At 43.1% G+C, this 18,315-nt stretch overlaps 1 protein-coding gene across 2 annotated transcripts in view; it reads left to right on the forward strand.

The window, feature by feature from the left end:
• The first annotated feature begins 8,567 nt into the window (after positions 1–8,567).
• Positions 8,568–18,315, forward strand: part of LOC126426795 (neprilysin-2-like) — a 238,528-nt gene continuing 228,780 nt past the window's right edge. For both annotated transcript variants that reach the window (XM_050088794.1, XM_050088795.1), the window contains exon 1: positions 8,568–8,885. In XM_050088794.1, the coding sequence (XP_049944751.1) occupies positions 8,854–8,885 (32 nt within the window). In that variant the 5' untranslated portion in view covers positions 8,568–8,853. The remainder of the gene's footprint in view (positions 8,886–18,315) is intronic.

The raw sequence follows: 18,315 nt of genomic DNA on the forward strand, positions 1-18,315 counted from the left end.
AAGAACGTAAGTGGGAAAAAGTCTACTTGGAGTCTCATTACCAAACACTGGATCAGTGCAGTTTGGGTAATTTGCACTCTCTTTTAAGCAAAAGAAGTTTTTTTTTCTTTTTTTTCCGCACCTCGATATTTGTGATGTATGTTCTAAACTGTGTGTCGCAAAATTACATAACTTTGCAGTTACGTTCTGTGGCGTGTGTGGATTCTGTCTGCAAAATTTTGTTGCGGATAGCGCTAGCAGTGAAACGTCCCCTTAGAAAAATTAGTGAATTACTGTGCTGGTAAACCCCTTACGTTATTTGATTTTCAAACAGCTGAGCAAACCTGAACGTACTCAGACGTTCCTCTCTTTACTTATTCTGATCATCACTAAACTGAAACACAATATCTTTAGCGCAACGCAATCTGACTTTCAAAAATCCCTACAAAAGAATGGCCCTGACTAACAATAACCTATGCCTTTCATGAATCACTTACCTCACAAAAATCTTCGTTACTCAAACTACTGCAATACAGCGTGCGCCAATACTGCCACCTGAATAAAAGATTCTAACTACTGAAGGCACTAACTACTGAAAGGCATAGTTAGCAAATGAAAGATTTTGATAGAGAACAAACAATGTATCTACCTTCAGAGTGTTCAAAAGTCATTATATATATATATATATATATATATATATATATATATATATATATATATAATAAATATATTTATATTTATATATATATATATCAGTTCATGACATCCAGTCTTACAAATTTACTGTTTCTGATGGACACACGTTCAGATCATCCGCTCTCAAAACTCCGCCATCTCTCTCCCCACATCCACCACTGCTGGCGGCTCACCTCCAACAGCACAATAGACTTGTGGCGATTGGTGAATGAGTCGTTCATTTGAACGACTCTAAATAAAGAATCGTAAGAATCGAATCGTGATGCGGACGAATCGTCGCTCAAAAGAATCGTAAGAACGATTGCGTGTTTCCGAGTCGTGACGATTCCAAGTTCCAACGATTCATCGATTCTTAGTACGCTATGCTTCGAAGGCAACTTCCCGAATCCTGCCGAGTCGTGCCGAATGATGACGACCGCCAGATGGCAGTCAAGTGGAGGATGTGTGTGAACAAAGGAAGCTGGGAACGAACAAACGAAGTTCGTGGGCCGTAATATTACTCGACGTGAAAACCAAGCTGACACTTGGCGGTGGCTGATGGGAACGAGCGTAAAGGCATTTCCCATTTACTATCCCTACATAGTGCACATACGCGGATTAGTATCATCCTACGTTTTTCTGTGCTCTTTCCAATTCCACAGCACCTTATACAGGGTGTTTCAAAAATGACCGGTATATTTGAAACGGCAATAAGAACTAAACGAGCAGCGAAATAAATACACCGTTTATTGCAATATGCTTGGGACAACAGTACATTTTCAGGCGGACAAACTTTCGAAATTACAGTAGTTACAATTTTCAACAACAGGTGGCGTTGCAAGTGATGTGAAAGATATAGAAGACAACGCAGTCTGTGGGTGCGCCATTCTGTACGTCATCTTTCTGCTGTAAGCGTGTGCTGTTCACAACGTGCAAGTGTGCTGTAGACAACATGGTTTATTCCTTAGAACAGAGGATTTTTCTGGTGTTGGAATTCCACTGCCTAGAACACAGTGTTGTTGCAACAAGACGAAGTTTTCAACGGAGGTTTAATGTAACCAAAGGACCGAAAAGTGATACAATAAAGGATCTGTTTGAAAAATTTCAACGGACTGGGAACGTGACGGATGAACGTGTTGGAAAGGTAGGGCGACCGCGTACGGCAACCACAGAGGGCAACGCGCAGCTAGTGCAGCAGGTGATCCAACAGCGGCCTCGGGTTTCCGTTCGCCGTGTTGCAGCTGCGGTCCAAATGATGCCAACGTCCACGTATCGTCTCATGCGCCAGAGTTTACACCTCTATCCGTACAAAATTCAAACGCGGCAACCCCTCAGCGCCGCTACCATTGCTGCACGAGAGACATTCGCTAACGATATAGTGCACAGGATTGATGGCGGCGATATGCATGAGGGCAGCATTTGGTTTACTGACGAAGCTTATTTTTACCTGGACGGCTTCGTCAATAAACAGAACTGGCGCATATGGGGAACCGAAAAGCCCCATGTTGCAGTCCCATCGTCCCTGCATCCTCAAAAAGTACTGGTCTGGGCCGCCATTTCTTCCAAAGGAATCATTGGCCCATTTTTCAGATCCGAAACGATTACTGCGTCACGCTATCTGGACATTCTTCGTGAATTTGTGGCGGTACAAACTGCCTTGGACGACACTGCGAACACCTCGTGGTTTATGCAAGATGGTGCCCGGCCACATCGCATGGCCGACGTCTTTAATTTCCTGAATGAATATTTCGATGATCGTGTGATTGCTTTGGGCTATCCGAAACATACAGGAGGCGGCGTGGATTGGCCTCCCTATTCGCCAGACATGAACCCCTGTGACTTCTTTCTGTGGGGACACTTGAAAGACCAGGTGTACCGCCAGAATCCAGAAACAATTGAACATCTGAAGCAGTACATCTCATCTGCATGTGAAGCCATTCCGCCAGACACGTTGTCAAAGGTTTCGGGTAATTTCATTCAGAGACTACGCCATATTATTGCTACGCATGGTGGATATGTGGAAAATATCGTACTATAGAGTTTCCCAGACCGCAGCGCCATCTGTTGTTGAAAATTGTAACTACCGTAATTTCGAAAGTTTGTCGGTCTGAAAATGTACTGTTGTCCCAAGCATATTGCAACAAACGGTGTATTTCTATCGCTGCTCGTTTAGTTTTTATTGCCGTTTCAAATATACCGGTCATTTTTGAAACACCCTGTATTTCACAATAAAGCAACTGTCAGCCCTCACACACTGCAAATTTAGCTTAACTTTTGTTTCGTCGAAATACAAAGCATAGGTATTTTGCTTTTAATTTGTCCGAGAATGTGCTTCTGCCACTACTATTTATGTGCGAAGACGACATACTTCTAAAGTGTAGGATACAATCGTATACAGCGACGTTACTTCACTGCTAATTTGCTAATTCTGTTAGTACCACGAGTCCTGCCAGTAAATGGCTGTCGCACTAGACCAATATTACAGAGCCTATATAGAGACAATGTAGGCACTCTAACCAAAACCTTTCTTGGCGGATCGATGTGTAATATCGTCTTTAAACAAAAGCTTTTTAATTAAGAATTTCCAGTTCGAGTTTTCGAATGTTATCCTGTTCAGATTCATGTTAAATTTTTGTGAAGTAATGTCGACGTATACGATTGAATCCTATTGTTTAGAAGTATGTCGTCTTCTCACGAGCCGGCCGCGGTGGTCTAGCGGTTCTGGCGCTGCAGTCCGGAACTGCGGGACTGCTACGGTCGCAGGTTCGAATCCTGCCTCGGCCATGGGTGTGTGTGAGGTCCTTAGGTTAGTTAGGTTTCAGTAGTTCTAAGTTCTAGGGGACTTATGACCTAAGATGTTGAGTCCCATAGTGCTCAGAGCCATTTGAACCATTTTTCTTCTTACGTAAATAATAGTGACAGCGGCAAGTTCTCAGACAAATTAAAAGCCAAATACCCATGCTTTGTATTTAGAAGAAATGAAAGTTAAGCTAAATTTACTGTGTGGGAGGGCTGTCAGCTGCGTTATGAATTACAAGGGTGATGTGGACTTGGAAAGACATCTTAGTACAGAAAAACTTAGAATGATATGAGCCAAACCACGTCTGCCTCACTGCTAGATTTTGTTATGAAACAGACGTCTGCGCGTTCAAGCCACACAACCAAACTGGCATACCACGTAATTTTGCACCACCTTCAGCACAAATCGACTCCTCTTTCCTGGCATACTGAAATAAAACAATAGATGCAATCAAATCAAACGTGACCTTTCAACAATTAAGGCATTACACGTGTAAATCGAGACTCACGCTTGTAACGTCATATGCATGTTTACTCATAAATGAACTATTTCTGGCATATCTTATCAGTTCGATTCTAACCACACTGACAATTTTAGACCTGTCCTGCCATCTGTGAGTAAGATGTAGAACTTTTCGCATTCCGTAAGAATCGTGCCATCCCGGACTAGGATGAATCTTGAAAGAATCGTGAACGAATCGTAGGAATCGATTCGCAATGTGAGATTGAATCGTAGGAATCGAATCGGGAAAAAGAATCGTGTTGCCCAACTCTACCGCGCAACGCTACGCGCTGTTGACATCCAACTGCCCAACACCACAATGGCGAATTGCAACTATGCAAACCAGCCACAGACTGCACATAGCACAGTCAGTGGTTTTCATGGTGTTACCAACATAAAAACCTAAACAGCCTACTTACAGCAGTAAAGAAGTAATAAAACAAAACGTCATGCCTGACGCTTGGGTTTTAGTGCACGAACAGCGAAAACCCAGTCAGCGATCAACTTTTTAACGTTTCATTCTTTCGTGCGGAGTGTCTGCCAGAAAAAAGCTTCGGAAAGGCTTAAAATGCTCTCATTCTCAAATACGGGATGAATAAAACGCGAAATTTTGCCCACTGTAAGTTATACAGGGTGATTTTTTCCACCGTTTACAAACTCCAGGGATTGATCGATGAGAGGATACGGAACAGAAGTGGTCTAAAGAACTCAAGCACGGAAACGCATGGTTTCCATGCTACATACCATTTATTCAGTCATATATTGTGAATAGACGCTGTGCCTTTCAGACACAGTTACGGTACGTGCTGGAAATGGTTTCCATGTGCTCCAACGGATGCGTGTATAAGTAGCGTCGTCTGTCCCACACGTTCACATCGGCCGGGTTGCATCCGAACAGTCAAAGGCAGCATAAACACGCTGCTCCAGTGTCTCCACATCTGGAATGAGCTCCGCATACACGATACTGTTGAGACGGCCCCATAACCAGGAATCGCAAGGGCTGGGATCCGGTGAAAGAACAGGCCACGCAACTGGACTCCCTCGACCGATTCATCGACCAGGGAGGACACGACTGAGATGCGTCCGAACGTTAACGCCGAAATGGGTTGGAGCACCAGTGTGTAGCAGCGACATAACCCTTCGAATCAGCAATGGCACTTCTTCCAGCAGGGGAGGTGAAGTCACCCGCAAGAAACTCCGAAAGTTCCGGCCCGTTAGGCGACTGGTCCCAAAATACGGTCGCCAATTATCCCGGCCCACGCATTCCGGCTGCACCCATGCTGATGATTCGCTGTCAGCATACCGTGGGAGTCCTGCATACTAACCCATAGACGGCTACTATGAAAGTTGAAGATACCACACCGCATAAAGGTGGCCTCGCCTGTGAATAGGATGGATGACACAAATCCCGGAATCGTGTTTGCCTGGTAAAGAAGCCAGTGCAAACTCTGTCGCTAGTAAGCGCTGCACGCTCTGTGAGCGATAAGGAGAGAGAATGTTCCACACAGTAGTCTGGCTTCCCCCGTACTGGCAAAGCCAACTGCCTGGTAATGATACGGCGGTCGCTTTCGACAGTGTTAATCACATTTTCCTTAAAGTCTGGTGTCCGAACATTTGGGGTATGTCCTTCGTGAATTCCTGCTTCCTAAAACGACACTGTCTCAGGAAAAAGGCGAAACACTGTTTGCATACATTGAATGCTGCAGTTGCTGTCGGCTGGGATAAGTCTCCTGATATGACCTTGTTGCCCGCCGCTCGTTGCCATTTGCCTTTCAAATGGTTCAAATGGCTCTGAGCACTATGGGACTTAACAAAAAAAATGGTTGAAATGGTTCTGAGCACTATGGGACTTAACATCTGAGGTCATCAGTCCCCTAAAACCTAACTAACCTAAGGACATCACACACAACCACGCTCGAGGCAGGATTCGAGCACGCGGCCGTAGCAGCAGCGCGGTTCCGCACTGAAGCGCCTAGAACCGCTCGGTCACAGTGGCCGGCCATTTGCCTTTCCGTAAGTAAACACCGTGTCGGCAAGCTCTCGATTTGAATATGAAACAATTGGGTACAACGCTGTATCACATCCACTACAAGGTGAGAGATTCGGACACAACATTACCAATTACTGTCGCTGAGAGGGTGCCAGGGTATGCCGTATGGGGGACGGTACCACCCTCTAGGAGGAAACCACGTTACAGCGCGTGTTAGACAGCAGTCTTCGTAACAAAGGATGATTGAATAAATGGTCTGTAGCATAGAAACCACCCAATTCCGGACATAAGTTCATTAGACCTTTTTTGTTCCGTGTTCTCTCGTCGATCAATTTCTAGATTTCGTACACTGTGGGAAAAATCACCTTGTGTACTCTCTCAAGACCCACACAAGTTTCTAACTGTAATATTAGACTTATTGTGTCAACATGCGATTATATGTCGTAATGAGTAGATTACGATAGCCGCGTGCGAATGCCGCGTTGTCTCATGCGTCTTGTCACGGTTCACGCTGCTTCCCCTGTCGGAGGTTCGAGTGCTCCCTCGGGCATGGGTGTATGTGTTGTCCTTAGCGTAAGTTAGGTTAACTATTGTGCAAGCTTAGGGATGTGATGGAATGTAGTCGAATTAAATCGGGTGATGCTGAGGGAATTAGATTGGGAAATGAGACACTTAAAGTAGTAAAGGAGTTCCGCTATTTGGGGAGCAAAATGACTGATGATGGTCGAAGTGGAGAGGATATAAAATGTAGACTCGCAATGGCAAGGAAAGCGTTTCTGAAGAAGTTGAATTTGTTAACATCATAGACTTAAATGTCAGGGAGTCGTTTCTGAAAGTATATGTATGGAGTGTAGCCATGTATATGGAAGTGAAACGTCAACGATAAATAGTTTAGACAAGAAAATAATAGAAACTTTCGAAATGTGGTGCTACAGAAGAATGCTGAAGATTAGATGGGTAGATCACATAACTAATGAGGAGGTATTGAATAGAATTGGGGAGAAGGGAAATTTGTGGCACAGCTTGACTAGAAGAAGGGATCACCAATTTAGTATTGGAGGGAAGCGTGGAGGGTAAAAATCGTAGAGGGAGACCAAGGGATGAGTACACTAAACAGATTCAGAAGGATGTAGATTGCAGTAGGTACTGGGAGATGAAGAAGCTTGCACAGGATAGAGTAGCATGGAGAGCTGCATCAAACCAGTCTCTGGACTGAAGACCACAACAACAACAACAATAACATATGGCAAACAAATTCAAGGACAATATTATAGAAGTAGATGAGGATGACGCAGGGGATATGATACTACGAGAAGATTTTTACAGAGCATAGTTTACGACAGTGCTTTAAATTTTTTAATTTGGTCAATAACTATACTAGAAACAAGATTTTTTGCCCCTGAAAGCTGTCAGATAGGCAACCTGCACTTCAGATTTGCGCTCGTGCGTCCGTTTTAGTGATTACTAACTCACATTACATGTTTTTTTTTCCCTTGATTAGACATAATACATTAGACGTAATCTATCTACATAAATGATCTTTTAGGTAGGGTGGGTAGCAATGTGCGGCTGTTTGCTGATGATGCTGTGGTGTACAGGAAGGTGTCGTCGTTGAGTGACTAGGAGGATACAAGATGACTTTGACAGGATTTCTGATTGGTGTAAAGAATGGCAGTTAACTCTAAATATAGATAAATGTAAATTAATGCAGATGAATAGGAAAAAGAATCCCGTAGTGTATGAATACTCCATTAGTAGTGTAGCGCTTGAGACAGTCACATCGATTAAATATTTGGGCGTAACATTGCAGAGCGATATGAAGTGGGACAAGCATGTAATGGCAGTTGTGGGGAAGGCGGATAGTCGTCTTAGGTTCATTGGTAGATTTTTGGGAAGATGTGGTTCATCTGTAAAGGAGACCGCTTGCAAAACACTAATACGACCTATTCTTGAGTACTGCTCGAGCGTTTGGGATCCCTATTAGGTCGGATTGAGGGCATAGAAGCAATTCAGAGGCGGGCTGCTAGATTTGTTATTGGCAGGTTTGATCATCACGCGAGTGTTACGGAAATACTTCAGGAACTCGGGTGGGAGTCTCTAGAGGAAAGGGAGCGTTCTTTTCGTGAATCGCTACTGAGGACATTTAGAGAACCAGCATTTGAGGCTGACTGCAGTACAGTTTAACTGCCGCCAACTTATATTTCGCGGAAAGACCACAAAGATAAGATAAGAGAGATTAGGGCTCGTACAGAGGCATATAGACTGTCATTTTTCCCTCGTTCTGTTTGGGACTGGAACAGGGAGAGAAGATGCTAGTTGTGGTACGAGGTACCCTCCGCCACGCACCGTGTGGTGGATTGCGGAGTATGTGTGTAGATGTAGATGTAATTTAGATACAGATAGAAATGTATTGTAGACTTAATATTACGGAAGGAATTAGCCACGAGAAACAGCCTGCAGGGATGAATTATTTTCTACCGCAAAACACGGCGGTGAATTATGCCGAGAAAGACGCTAAACCGGCAGCACTTCCCCTCCGGCCCCCTCTCTTTGCCGCGCCGCTACTGGTTGTCGGCTTCCGTCCCGAGAACTGCCTGGCGGCGCCTTTTCGTTTCAGTGTTGGGACAGTCGCCGGCTGAAGCAGCAGGCTGCGGGCGTTGTATATCGTCTTTGTTGACGCGTAGGCACGTCTCTGGCACTCGTATCGAAGAGCTTTGACGGTGACAATACGAATCGTTTGTTGCTGCTTCGCGCGTTCTGTAACTGACTTTCCAGCTTGTGAACCCGGAACTCGTCGGAAATATACTCTACGCTGACGAACTGGAATAATACACGGAAAGTGGAACGTTTCCGTAATTATAATTACTCGGAGCTCGGAGGAGCTTCGATCTTTATTTCTCCAACGACGATGTCTAACAACAGGATGCAGACCGTTGTAAAGTGAGTACTCTTCCGTTCCCTGTGATTTCTCTGCTTCATCTACATCTATAGACATACTCTGCAAACCAATGCGAAGTGCATGGCAGAGGGTATATCCCACTGTAGCAGTGTAGCTTTCTCCCTCTCCATTCACCTACGTACGCCGCGAAGAATAAATGCTTAAACGCCTCTGTGAGTGTTGTAATTAGTTTTTCTTCGCTACCCTGTGGGAGCGATAAGAAAAGAGCTGTAATCGCTATATATAAAAGGCAGTGTCCCGACTCATTTTTGCCCAGCCCAAACTAATAAGGATAGAAACTTAAAATTAGCAGATGGTGTTGATAATGTGGGCGTCGTTTCAGAAATGATTTTTCGAAACTCCACCCCCAAGGGGGTTGAAATAGAGTATGAAAAACTTCCTAAAAATAAATCGCCATAGAGGCAACGTTGAAGTTTTGGTTTCTTGGTCAGAAATCAAGCAATGCGTGTTTCAGCATTTTTATAAATTTCATCACTGCGAGGGTGAAATAGTGGATGAAAGTTTAAAAAATCACTATGAAAGTATTTTTAAAGCTAGATTTATAAAAAACTGATATTTGACCTCTTGGTAAGGAATAAAGAAATGCGTATTTCAGTGTTTTTCGAAACTCAGTCCCTAAGTGGGTGTTTTATGAAATTATAATGAAAGCATTTCCATGGGCTTCTTCGTTAGAAATAAAAGAAATGCTTCTTTCAATATTTTTGGAAATGAACCCGTAGGGGGGTGAAGTAGCGCATGAAAGCCATTATTAAAGTTTTTCATTGAGCAAGCATTTCCGAAGATAAATCTATGAAATTGTGTATTTACTTGCATTTTAGAAACAAAAAATACGCATCAATACCTTTTGTTGTTGTGGTCTTCAGTCCAGACCCGTTACACGCAGCTCTCCATGCTACCCTATCCTGTGCGAGCGTCCTCATCTCCGAGCAACTGCTGCAAGTTACATCCCTCTGAATCTCCTTGCTCTATCCACCTCTTGGTCTCCCTCTGCGGTTTTTACCGTCCAAGCTTGTCTCCAGTACTAAATTGGTGATCGCTTGACGTTTAGCCGGCCGAGGTGGCCGAGCGGTTCTAGGCGCTACAGTCTGGAACCGCGCGACCGCTACGGTCTCAGGTTCGAATCCTGCCTCGGGCATGGATGTGTGTGATGTCCTTATGTTAGTTAGGTTTAAGTAGTTCTAAGTCCTAGGGGACAGATGAGATCAGTAGTTAAGTTCCATAGTGCTCAGAGCCATTTGAACCATTTTTGAACCTTGACGTTTCGTAATGTCCATTTGTCTAGTCACGTTATACCACAAATTTCTTTTCTCGTCAATTCTGTTCAGTACCTCCTCATTAGTTATGTGATCTACCCATCTAATTTCAGCATTCTTCTGTAGCACCACATTTCAAAAGCTTTTATTCTCTTCTTGTCTAAACTATTTATCGTCTATGTTTCAGTTCTATACATGGCTACACTCCATAAAAATACTTTCAAAAATGACTTCCTGACACTTAATCTATACTCGATGTTAACAACTTTATCTTCTTCATAAACGCTTTCCTTGCCATTGCCTCTCTACATTTTGTATCCTCTCTACTTCGACTATCATCAGTTATTTTGCTTCCCAAATAGCAAAACTCAACCCCTAAGTCAGCGAAAAAAGGAAGGTGAAATGTTTTATGAACATTTTTCATTGTGAGAGCATTTTTAAAGCTATAGCTATGACACAACTGGTGTTTCGCTTGTCAGTTAGAAATTCATAAACGCTTTCCTTGCCATTGCCTCTCTACATTTTGTATCCTCTCTACTTCGACTATCATCAGTTATTTTGCTTCCCAAATAGCAAAACTCAACCCCTAAGTCAGCGAAAAAAGGAAGGTGAAATGTTTTATGAACATTTTTCATTGTGAGAGCATTTTTAAAGCTATAGCTATGACACAACTGGTGTTTCGCTTGTCAGTTAGAAATTAAAAAAAATTATGTTTCACTGTTTTTGGAAATTCAAGCATGCGCCACTCGTGCCAGTCAGCTGCTATGGCATAGATTTGATTATAAAAGTAACAATGAATCGTGAATGCTCATTACGGTGATGAACATCTTCAAATGTGGTACTTATTTTTAGCAAGAAAGATTATTGTATTACAGCACATTGAATACAAGAAACATGACATTAAAAACATTTCACATTTAGCAATTATATACAAACGCTCGCCCACAGAAAGATCCGTACCTAAAGACTGGAAAATTGCTCGAGTCACACCAATACCCAAAAAGGGAAGTAGGAGTAATCCGCTGAATTACAGGCCCATGTCACTAACATCGATTTGCAGTAGGTTTTTGGAACATATACCGAAAAAAACGATTTATTGACACATAGCACGGATTCAGAAAATATCGTTCTTGCGAAATACAACTAGCTCTTTATACTCACGAAGTAATGAGTGCCATCGAAAGGAATGTCAAATTGATTCAATATTTTTAGATTTCCAGAGGGCTTTCGACACCGTTCTTCACAAGCGTCTTCTAATCAAACTGCGTGCCTACGGAGTATCCCCTCAGTTGTGCGACTGGATTCGTGATTTCCTGTCAGAAAGGCCACAGTCCGTAGTAATAGACGGAAAGTCATCGAGTAAAAAAGACGTAATATCCGGCGTTCCCCAAGGAAGTGTTATAGGCCCTCTATTGTTCCTGATCTATATTAATGACATAGGAGACAATCTGAGTAGCCGTCTTAGACTGTTTGTAGACGATGCTGTCATTTACCGTCTCGTAAAGTCATGAGATGACCAAAACGAATTGAAAAATAATTTACGTAAGATATCTGTATGGTGCGAAAAATGGCAACTGACCCTGAATAAAGAAAAGTGTGAAGTTATTCACATGAGTACTAAAAGAAATACGCTAAATTTCGATTACGCGATAAGTCACACAAAGCTGAAGGCTGTAAATTGAATTAAATACTTAGGGATTACAATTACAAATAATCTGAATCGGAACGATCACATAGATAATGTTGTGGATAGAGCAAACGAAAGACTGCGATTCATTGGCAGAACACTTAGAAGGTGCAACAGGTCTACCGAACAGACTGCTTACACCACGCTTGTCCGCCCTATTCTGGAGTATTGCTGTGCGGTGTGGGATCCGCATCAGATGGGACTGACGGTTGACATCGAAAAAGTCGGCGCGCGGGAAGAACGAGCACTTAAATTTTTTTGTACGTGCCCTGATTTCTCTTATTTTATCGGATGATCATTTCTCCCTATGTAGGTAGGTGCTAACAGAATGTTTTCGGAATCGGAGGAGAAAATTTGTGATTGAAATTTCATGACAAGATCCCGTCGCAACGAAAAACGCCTTTGTTTTAATTATTGCCTCTCCAGTTCACGTATCATGCCTGTGGCACTATCTACCTTATTTCGCGACAATACTAAACCTGCTACCCTTCTCTGAACTTTCTCGATGTACTCCGTTGATCCCATCTGGTGAGGATCCTCGACCGCGAAACAAGCGTAGTGTAGGCAGTCTCTTTAATAGATCTGTTACATTTTCTGCCAATAAAACGCACTCTTTGGTTCGCGTGCCTCATTAAATTTTTTACGTGTTCTTTTCAAAAATGGTTCAAATAGCTCTGAGAACTATGGGACTTAACATCTGAGGTCATCAGACCCCTACAACTTAGAACTACTTAAACCTAACTAACCTAAGGACATCACACACATCCATGCCCGAGGCAGGATTCGAACCTGCGACCGTAGCAGTCACGTGGTTCCAGACTGAAGCGCCTAGAACCGCTCGGTCACCGTGGCCGGCTGTTCTTTTCAATTCAAGTTGTTTGCAACTGTTATTCCTGGATATTTAGTCGAATTTATGGCCTTTACATTTGTCTGATCTATCGTGTAAGCGAAGTTTAACGGAGTCCTTTTAGCTCTCATGTTTAAGATATCACACTTTTCATTCATTGTCAGTTGCCAATTTTAGCACCATAGAGATATCTTTTCTAAATCGTTTTCCAATTTGTTTTGATGTTCTGATGATTTTACTAGACTATGAAGGAAAGCATCACCTGCTAACAACCTAAGACGGCTGCTCAGATTGTCTCCTAAATCGTTTATATAGATAAGGAGCAGCAGAGAGCTTATAACAGAACCTTGGGGAAAGCGAAAATCACTTCTGTTTTACTCGATGAAGTTCCGCCAATTACTACGAACTGACATGAAATTACAAATCCAGTCACATAACTGAGACGATATTCCATAAGCACGCAATTTCGCTACGAGGCGCTGGGGTGCTACAGTGTCAAAAGCTTTCTGGAAATCTAGAAAAACGCAATCAATTTGAAATTCCTTATCGATAGCACTCAGGAGTTCTCGTGTGTTAAGAGCTAGTTGTGTTTCTCAAGAATGATGTTTTCTAAATTCGTGTTGACTGTGTGTCAATAGACCGTTCTCCTCGAGGTAATTCATGATGTTCGAACACAGTATATGTTCCAAAATCCTGCTACATATCGACGCTAATGATATGCGCCTATGATTTAGTGCTTTATTCCTACTACCTTTCTTCAACGTTGGTGTGATCCATGCAACTTTCCAGTCTTTGAATATGGATCCTTCATCGAGCGAGCAGTTGTACGTGACTCTTGAAGTATGGAGCTATTGCATCAGCATACTCTGAAAGGAAGCTGGTATACAGTCTGGACCGGAAGACTTGCATTTATAAAGTGATTTAAGTTGCTTCACTACTCCGAGGATATCTACTTCTATCTTATTCATGTTGGCAGCTGTTCTTGATTCCAGTTCTGGAATATTTACTTTGGTGAAGGAATTTCGGAAGGCTATGTTTAGTAACTCTGCTTTGGCAGCACTGTCGTCGATACTATTTCCATTGCTATCGCGCAGAGAAGGCATCGATTGCGTCTTGCCGCTAGCATACTTTACGTACAACAAGAATCTCTCTGAATATTCTGCCAGGTTCCGCGACAAAGCTTCGTTTTGCCGCGTGCCGCAATCGAGGAGTTGTAATTTCGACAACTGGTTAGGGAGCCGTCAAATCGTTGCAACAAGATTGCGACTGTTGCGAAACATCGCAAGCGGCAGAGTTGAGAGAGTGAGAGATAAAAAAAAGAAATTAATGAAGAAATAAGAAAGGTACGGACTACGTGTGTTTGCCGGTCACAGCTACTAAGTTTCCTCCTGGCTGCGGTTCATTATGGCGCTGCGAAAAGTGAAGTCAAGTAAGTTGTTATTACCGACGGTTCCGCTCATTTTGTTAAACGGACAAGCCATTTGCGGTAAATGATGCTCCGTAATCGCCCAGAGAGACACTATGAAAAACTAAACAGGCGAAGCTGCTACTATGGACGGCTTTGCTCGTTTTCTTAAATATGCAAAAGCCATCAGCATAAATGAGCTTCGAAGTCGCGAAAAAAACAGCAAAGAAAAAAAAAAGGATGGATTGACGTCATTTCTCGTGTAACGCGAGGAAAATCACAAGTGCTGAATGTCAGGTGGCGTCTTGGCAGGCGGTTTGGAAGGCCAGCGGTCACACGGCCTTCAGGAGATCCCGTGTACTGAAGCATCGCGGCTCTGCTACAGTGTTCGCATTCGTAGCTTCAAAAATGGTTCAAATGGCTCTGAGCACTATGGGACTTAACTTCTGAGGTCATCAGTCCCCTAGAACTTAGAACTACTTAAACCTAACTAACCTAAGGATATTACACACATCCATGCCCGAGGCAGGATTCCAACCTGCGACCGTAGTGGTCGCGCGGTTCCAGACTGTAGCGCCTAAAACCGCTCGGCCAATCCGACCGGCTCGTAGCTTCTCAAACACAGGATACACTCAATGCGGTCGTTTGTCATCCCATTCACGTGATCGCCAACGATTCTATTTTTTTTATTTTTTATTTTTTACTCTTTTTTCTTTTTTCTTTTTTCTCTTTCTTTGTTTTTTTACGTTTTTACTTTTTTCTTTTCTTTTTTGCTTTTTTATTTTTAACTTTTCTTTTTTTTTGTTTTTTCTTTTCTTTCCTTTTTTTGGGGCCTCCTCGTCGAGTGGGGGGAAAATTACTGCGCCAGTCGATTTTTCTACGTTTTGTGCCTCCATTTCTTTTCGCTGCAAGCTGCGAGGCCCCCAGTGAGCGCGGCATTCTGTTTCGCTTTTGTTAACCCCAGCGACAGCAGCGCCCCAACCGGCCAGCGAGCTACACTTCTGAATACGATATCTGACGAATGCAGTTACTAACGTTTGTATTGATTTGTTCAAAAAATGTTCAAATTTGTGTGAAATCTTAAGGGACTTGACTGCTAAGGTCATCAGTCCCTAAGCTTACACACTACTTAACCTAAATTATCCTAAGGACAAACACACACACACACCCATGCCCGAGGGAGGACTCGAACCTCCGCCGGGATCAGCCGCACAGTACATGACTGTAGCGCCTCAGACCACTCGGCTAATCCCGCGCGGCTATTGATTTGTAATATAGTTTTTTAGATAGGGAGTGTATGTAGTGCCATAAAATCGACATATTGTGGTTGTTAAGTGTTGTGTCTAGACCAGACAGCCTAGACACAATGAGAGGGAGCCGAAAGGCACGCGCTAAGCTAAGGCAGGATGGCGTGAGGTCTGAAACAGGAAACGTAATGAATGCTATAAAGAAAAGTACGTAGCCTTTTTAATACTTAACTTTAATCCATCCTTGTGGTACATCTGGAGATTGTGGCGATACAAGTGAGACTCTTTAGATACATGCAATGTTACAAATGGCGCCTTGCTAGGTCGTAGCCATGGACTTAGCTGAAGGCTATTCTAACTGTCTCTCGGCAAATGAGAGAAAAGGCTTCGTCAGTGTAGTCGCTAGCAAAGTCGTCGTACAACTGGGGCGAGTGCTAGTCAGTCTCTCGAGACCTGCCTTGTGGTGGCGCTCGGTCTGCGATCACTCAGTGGCGACACGCGGGTCCGACATGTACTAATGGACTGCGGCCGATTTAAAGCTACCACCTAGCAAGTGTGGTGTCTGGCAGTGACACCACATTAAGTTCCCTAAGGACCCAGGGACATACGACACACTATGTGATCAAAAGTATGCGGACACCTGGCTGTAAATGACTTACAAGCTCGTGGCGCCCCCCGTCGGTAATGGTGGAGTCAGTATTGTGTTGGCCCACCCTTAGCCTTGATGACAGCTTCCACTCTCCTAGGCATCCGTTCAATCAGGTGCCGGACGGTTTCTTGGGGAATGGCAGCCCATTCTTCACGGAGTGCTGCAATGAGGAGAGGTACCGATGTCGGTCGGTGAGGCCTGGCACGAAGTCGGCGTTCCAAAACATCCCAAAGGTGTGTTGTAGGATTCAGGTCAGTACTCTATGCAGGCCAGTCTATTGAAGGAATGTTATTGTCGTGTAACCACTCCGCCACTGGCCGTGCATTATGAACAGGTGCTTGGTCGTGTTGAAAGGTGCAGTCGTCATCCCCGAATTGCTCTTCGACAGTGGGAAACCAGAAGGTGCTTAAAACATCAGTGTAGGCCTGTGCTGTGATAGAACAACAAGGGGTGCAAGCTCCCTCCATGAAAAACACCACCACAGCCTCCGAATTCTACTGTTGGCACTACACACGCTGGCAGATGACGTTCACCAGGCATTCGCCATACCCACACCCTGCCATCGGATCGCCACATTGTGTACCGTGATTTGTCACTCCACACAACGTTTTTCCACTGTTCAATGGTCCAACGTTTACCCTCCTTACACCAAGCGAGGCGTCGTTTGGCATTTACCGGCGTGATGTTTGGCTTATAAGCAGTCGCCCGACCATGAAACCCAAGTTTTCTCACCTCCCGCCTAACTATCATAGTATTTGCAGTATATCCTGATGCAGTTTGGAATTTCTGTGTGATGGTGCGGATAGATGTCTGTCTATTACACATTACGACCCTCTTCAACTGTCGGTAGTCTCTCTCAGTAAACAGACGAGGTCTGCCTGTACGCTTTTCCACTTCACTATCACCTCGGAAACAGTGGACCTAGGGATGTATAGTGGTGTGGAAATCTCGCGTACCGACGTACGACACAAGGGACACCCAATCACCTGACCACTTTCCAAGTCCGCGAGTTCCGCAGAGCGCCCCATTCTGCTCTCTCACGATGTCTAATGACTACTGAGGTCGCTGATATGGAGTACCTGGCTGTAGGTGGCAGCGCAGTGCACCTAATATAAAAAAAATGTATGTTTTTTGGGGGTATCGGGATACTTTTGATCACATAGTGTATATTACAGGACACTGTATTTACTATATTCTTGTAACGTACAGACATTTACTCAATAGTGCCGTTTTCTTTTACTAATAAAAAGTTGCTAGTAAACACCAGAAGACCTTACCTTTTACAAAAAGACGCCTTATATCCATCCAACAATGCCGAGTTTTTTTCGCTACACTTTCAGCCAAATCAGTGAATGCTGAACGCTGGAAACTTATATGGAATGTAATGTCTACATTATTTAACGTATCAAATAAACCTTACTGACGTGGTAATAAATCGGCAAAAGCAATAAAACTGTTTACCAGCACAGGAGGAAACAATTCCACAATTGTTGCTAAATCTGAGCCAAAAGCGGCAAGAATATTCGACACATTCTCTTTTGAAGCAAAAGTAATTACATTTAGAAAAATATTCGTGTATTAGAAAGTCGAGCGAAGTATAAGAAAGGGTGAATCTTCGGACTCCATAAAAAAATTTTATGTGTCAAGGAAAGTGTCTATGATAATAATACCAGACAACAGAAACATATGGGTCTTATGCACGAAGTGTGTTTGTATTCTATTGCTTTCAGCAGAATAATGTGCGAATAGTGACATATTCAAAAGCAGTGTGATTCGTCTGTTTCTACATATTTCACGATCAATATTGTCTCTTGGTAAATTACTAACGTATGGGACGGAAAAATATAACAAGTTTAATTCTGACCGTTATTTTACGCGAATAAAAATAAAACTTCAACCTCAAAAACTCTTCAAAACAAAAATGTTATCCCAAAATTTGACACTGCTAAAAAACCCCTACTCTAACAAGCGAACTTGACAAAAAACAATCCAACAAGTGGCAAATCTTAAAAGAAAAGTTCATCGAAACAGCACAAATTTAACCCCGCTTCGAAAGTAACAAAAACACCCTGGGTGGAAAGCGGATTGTGAAACAGCAGTTAAGTCTAGGCGTGAGGCATTCAAACATTGGAATAGTAACAAAACTGGAAATACGTACAACACCGTTCTAAATATAAGAAAAGAAACATCTAAATTAATCCGACAGATTAAAAGAAACTACGAAAATGCCCAAGTTTTACAAATTGAGAAAGATTTCCAAAATAACAATTCAAGAAACTTTTATAAAACATCAAAACAAAACCAACTTGTTACCAACATCAAA

Source organism: Schistocerca serialis, chromosome 11 (genome assembly GCF_023864345.2).
Source record: "Schistocerca serialis cubense isolate TAMUIC-IGC-003099 chromosome 11, iqSchSeri2.2, whole genome shotgun sequence".
NCBI classification, from domain to species: domain Eukaryota; kingdom Metazoa; phylum Arthropoda; class Insecta; order Orthoptera; family Acrididae; genus Schistocerca; species Schistocerca serialis.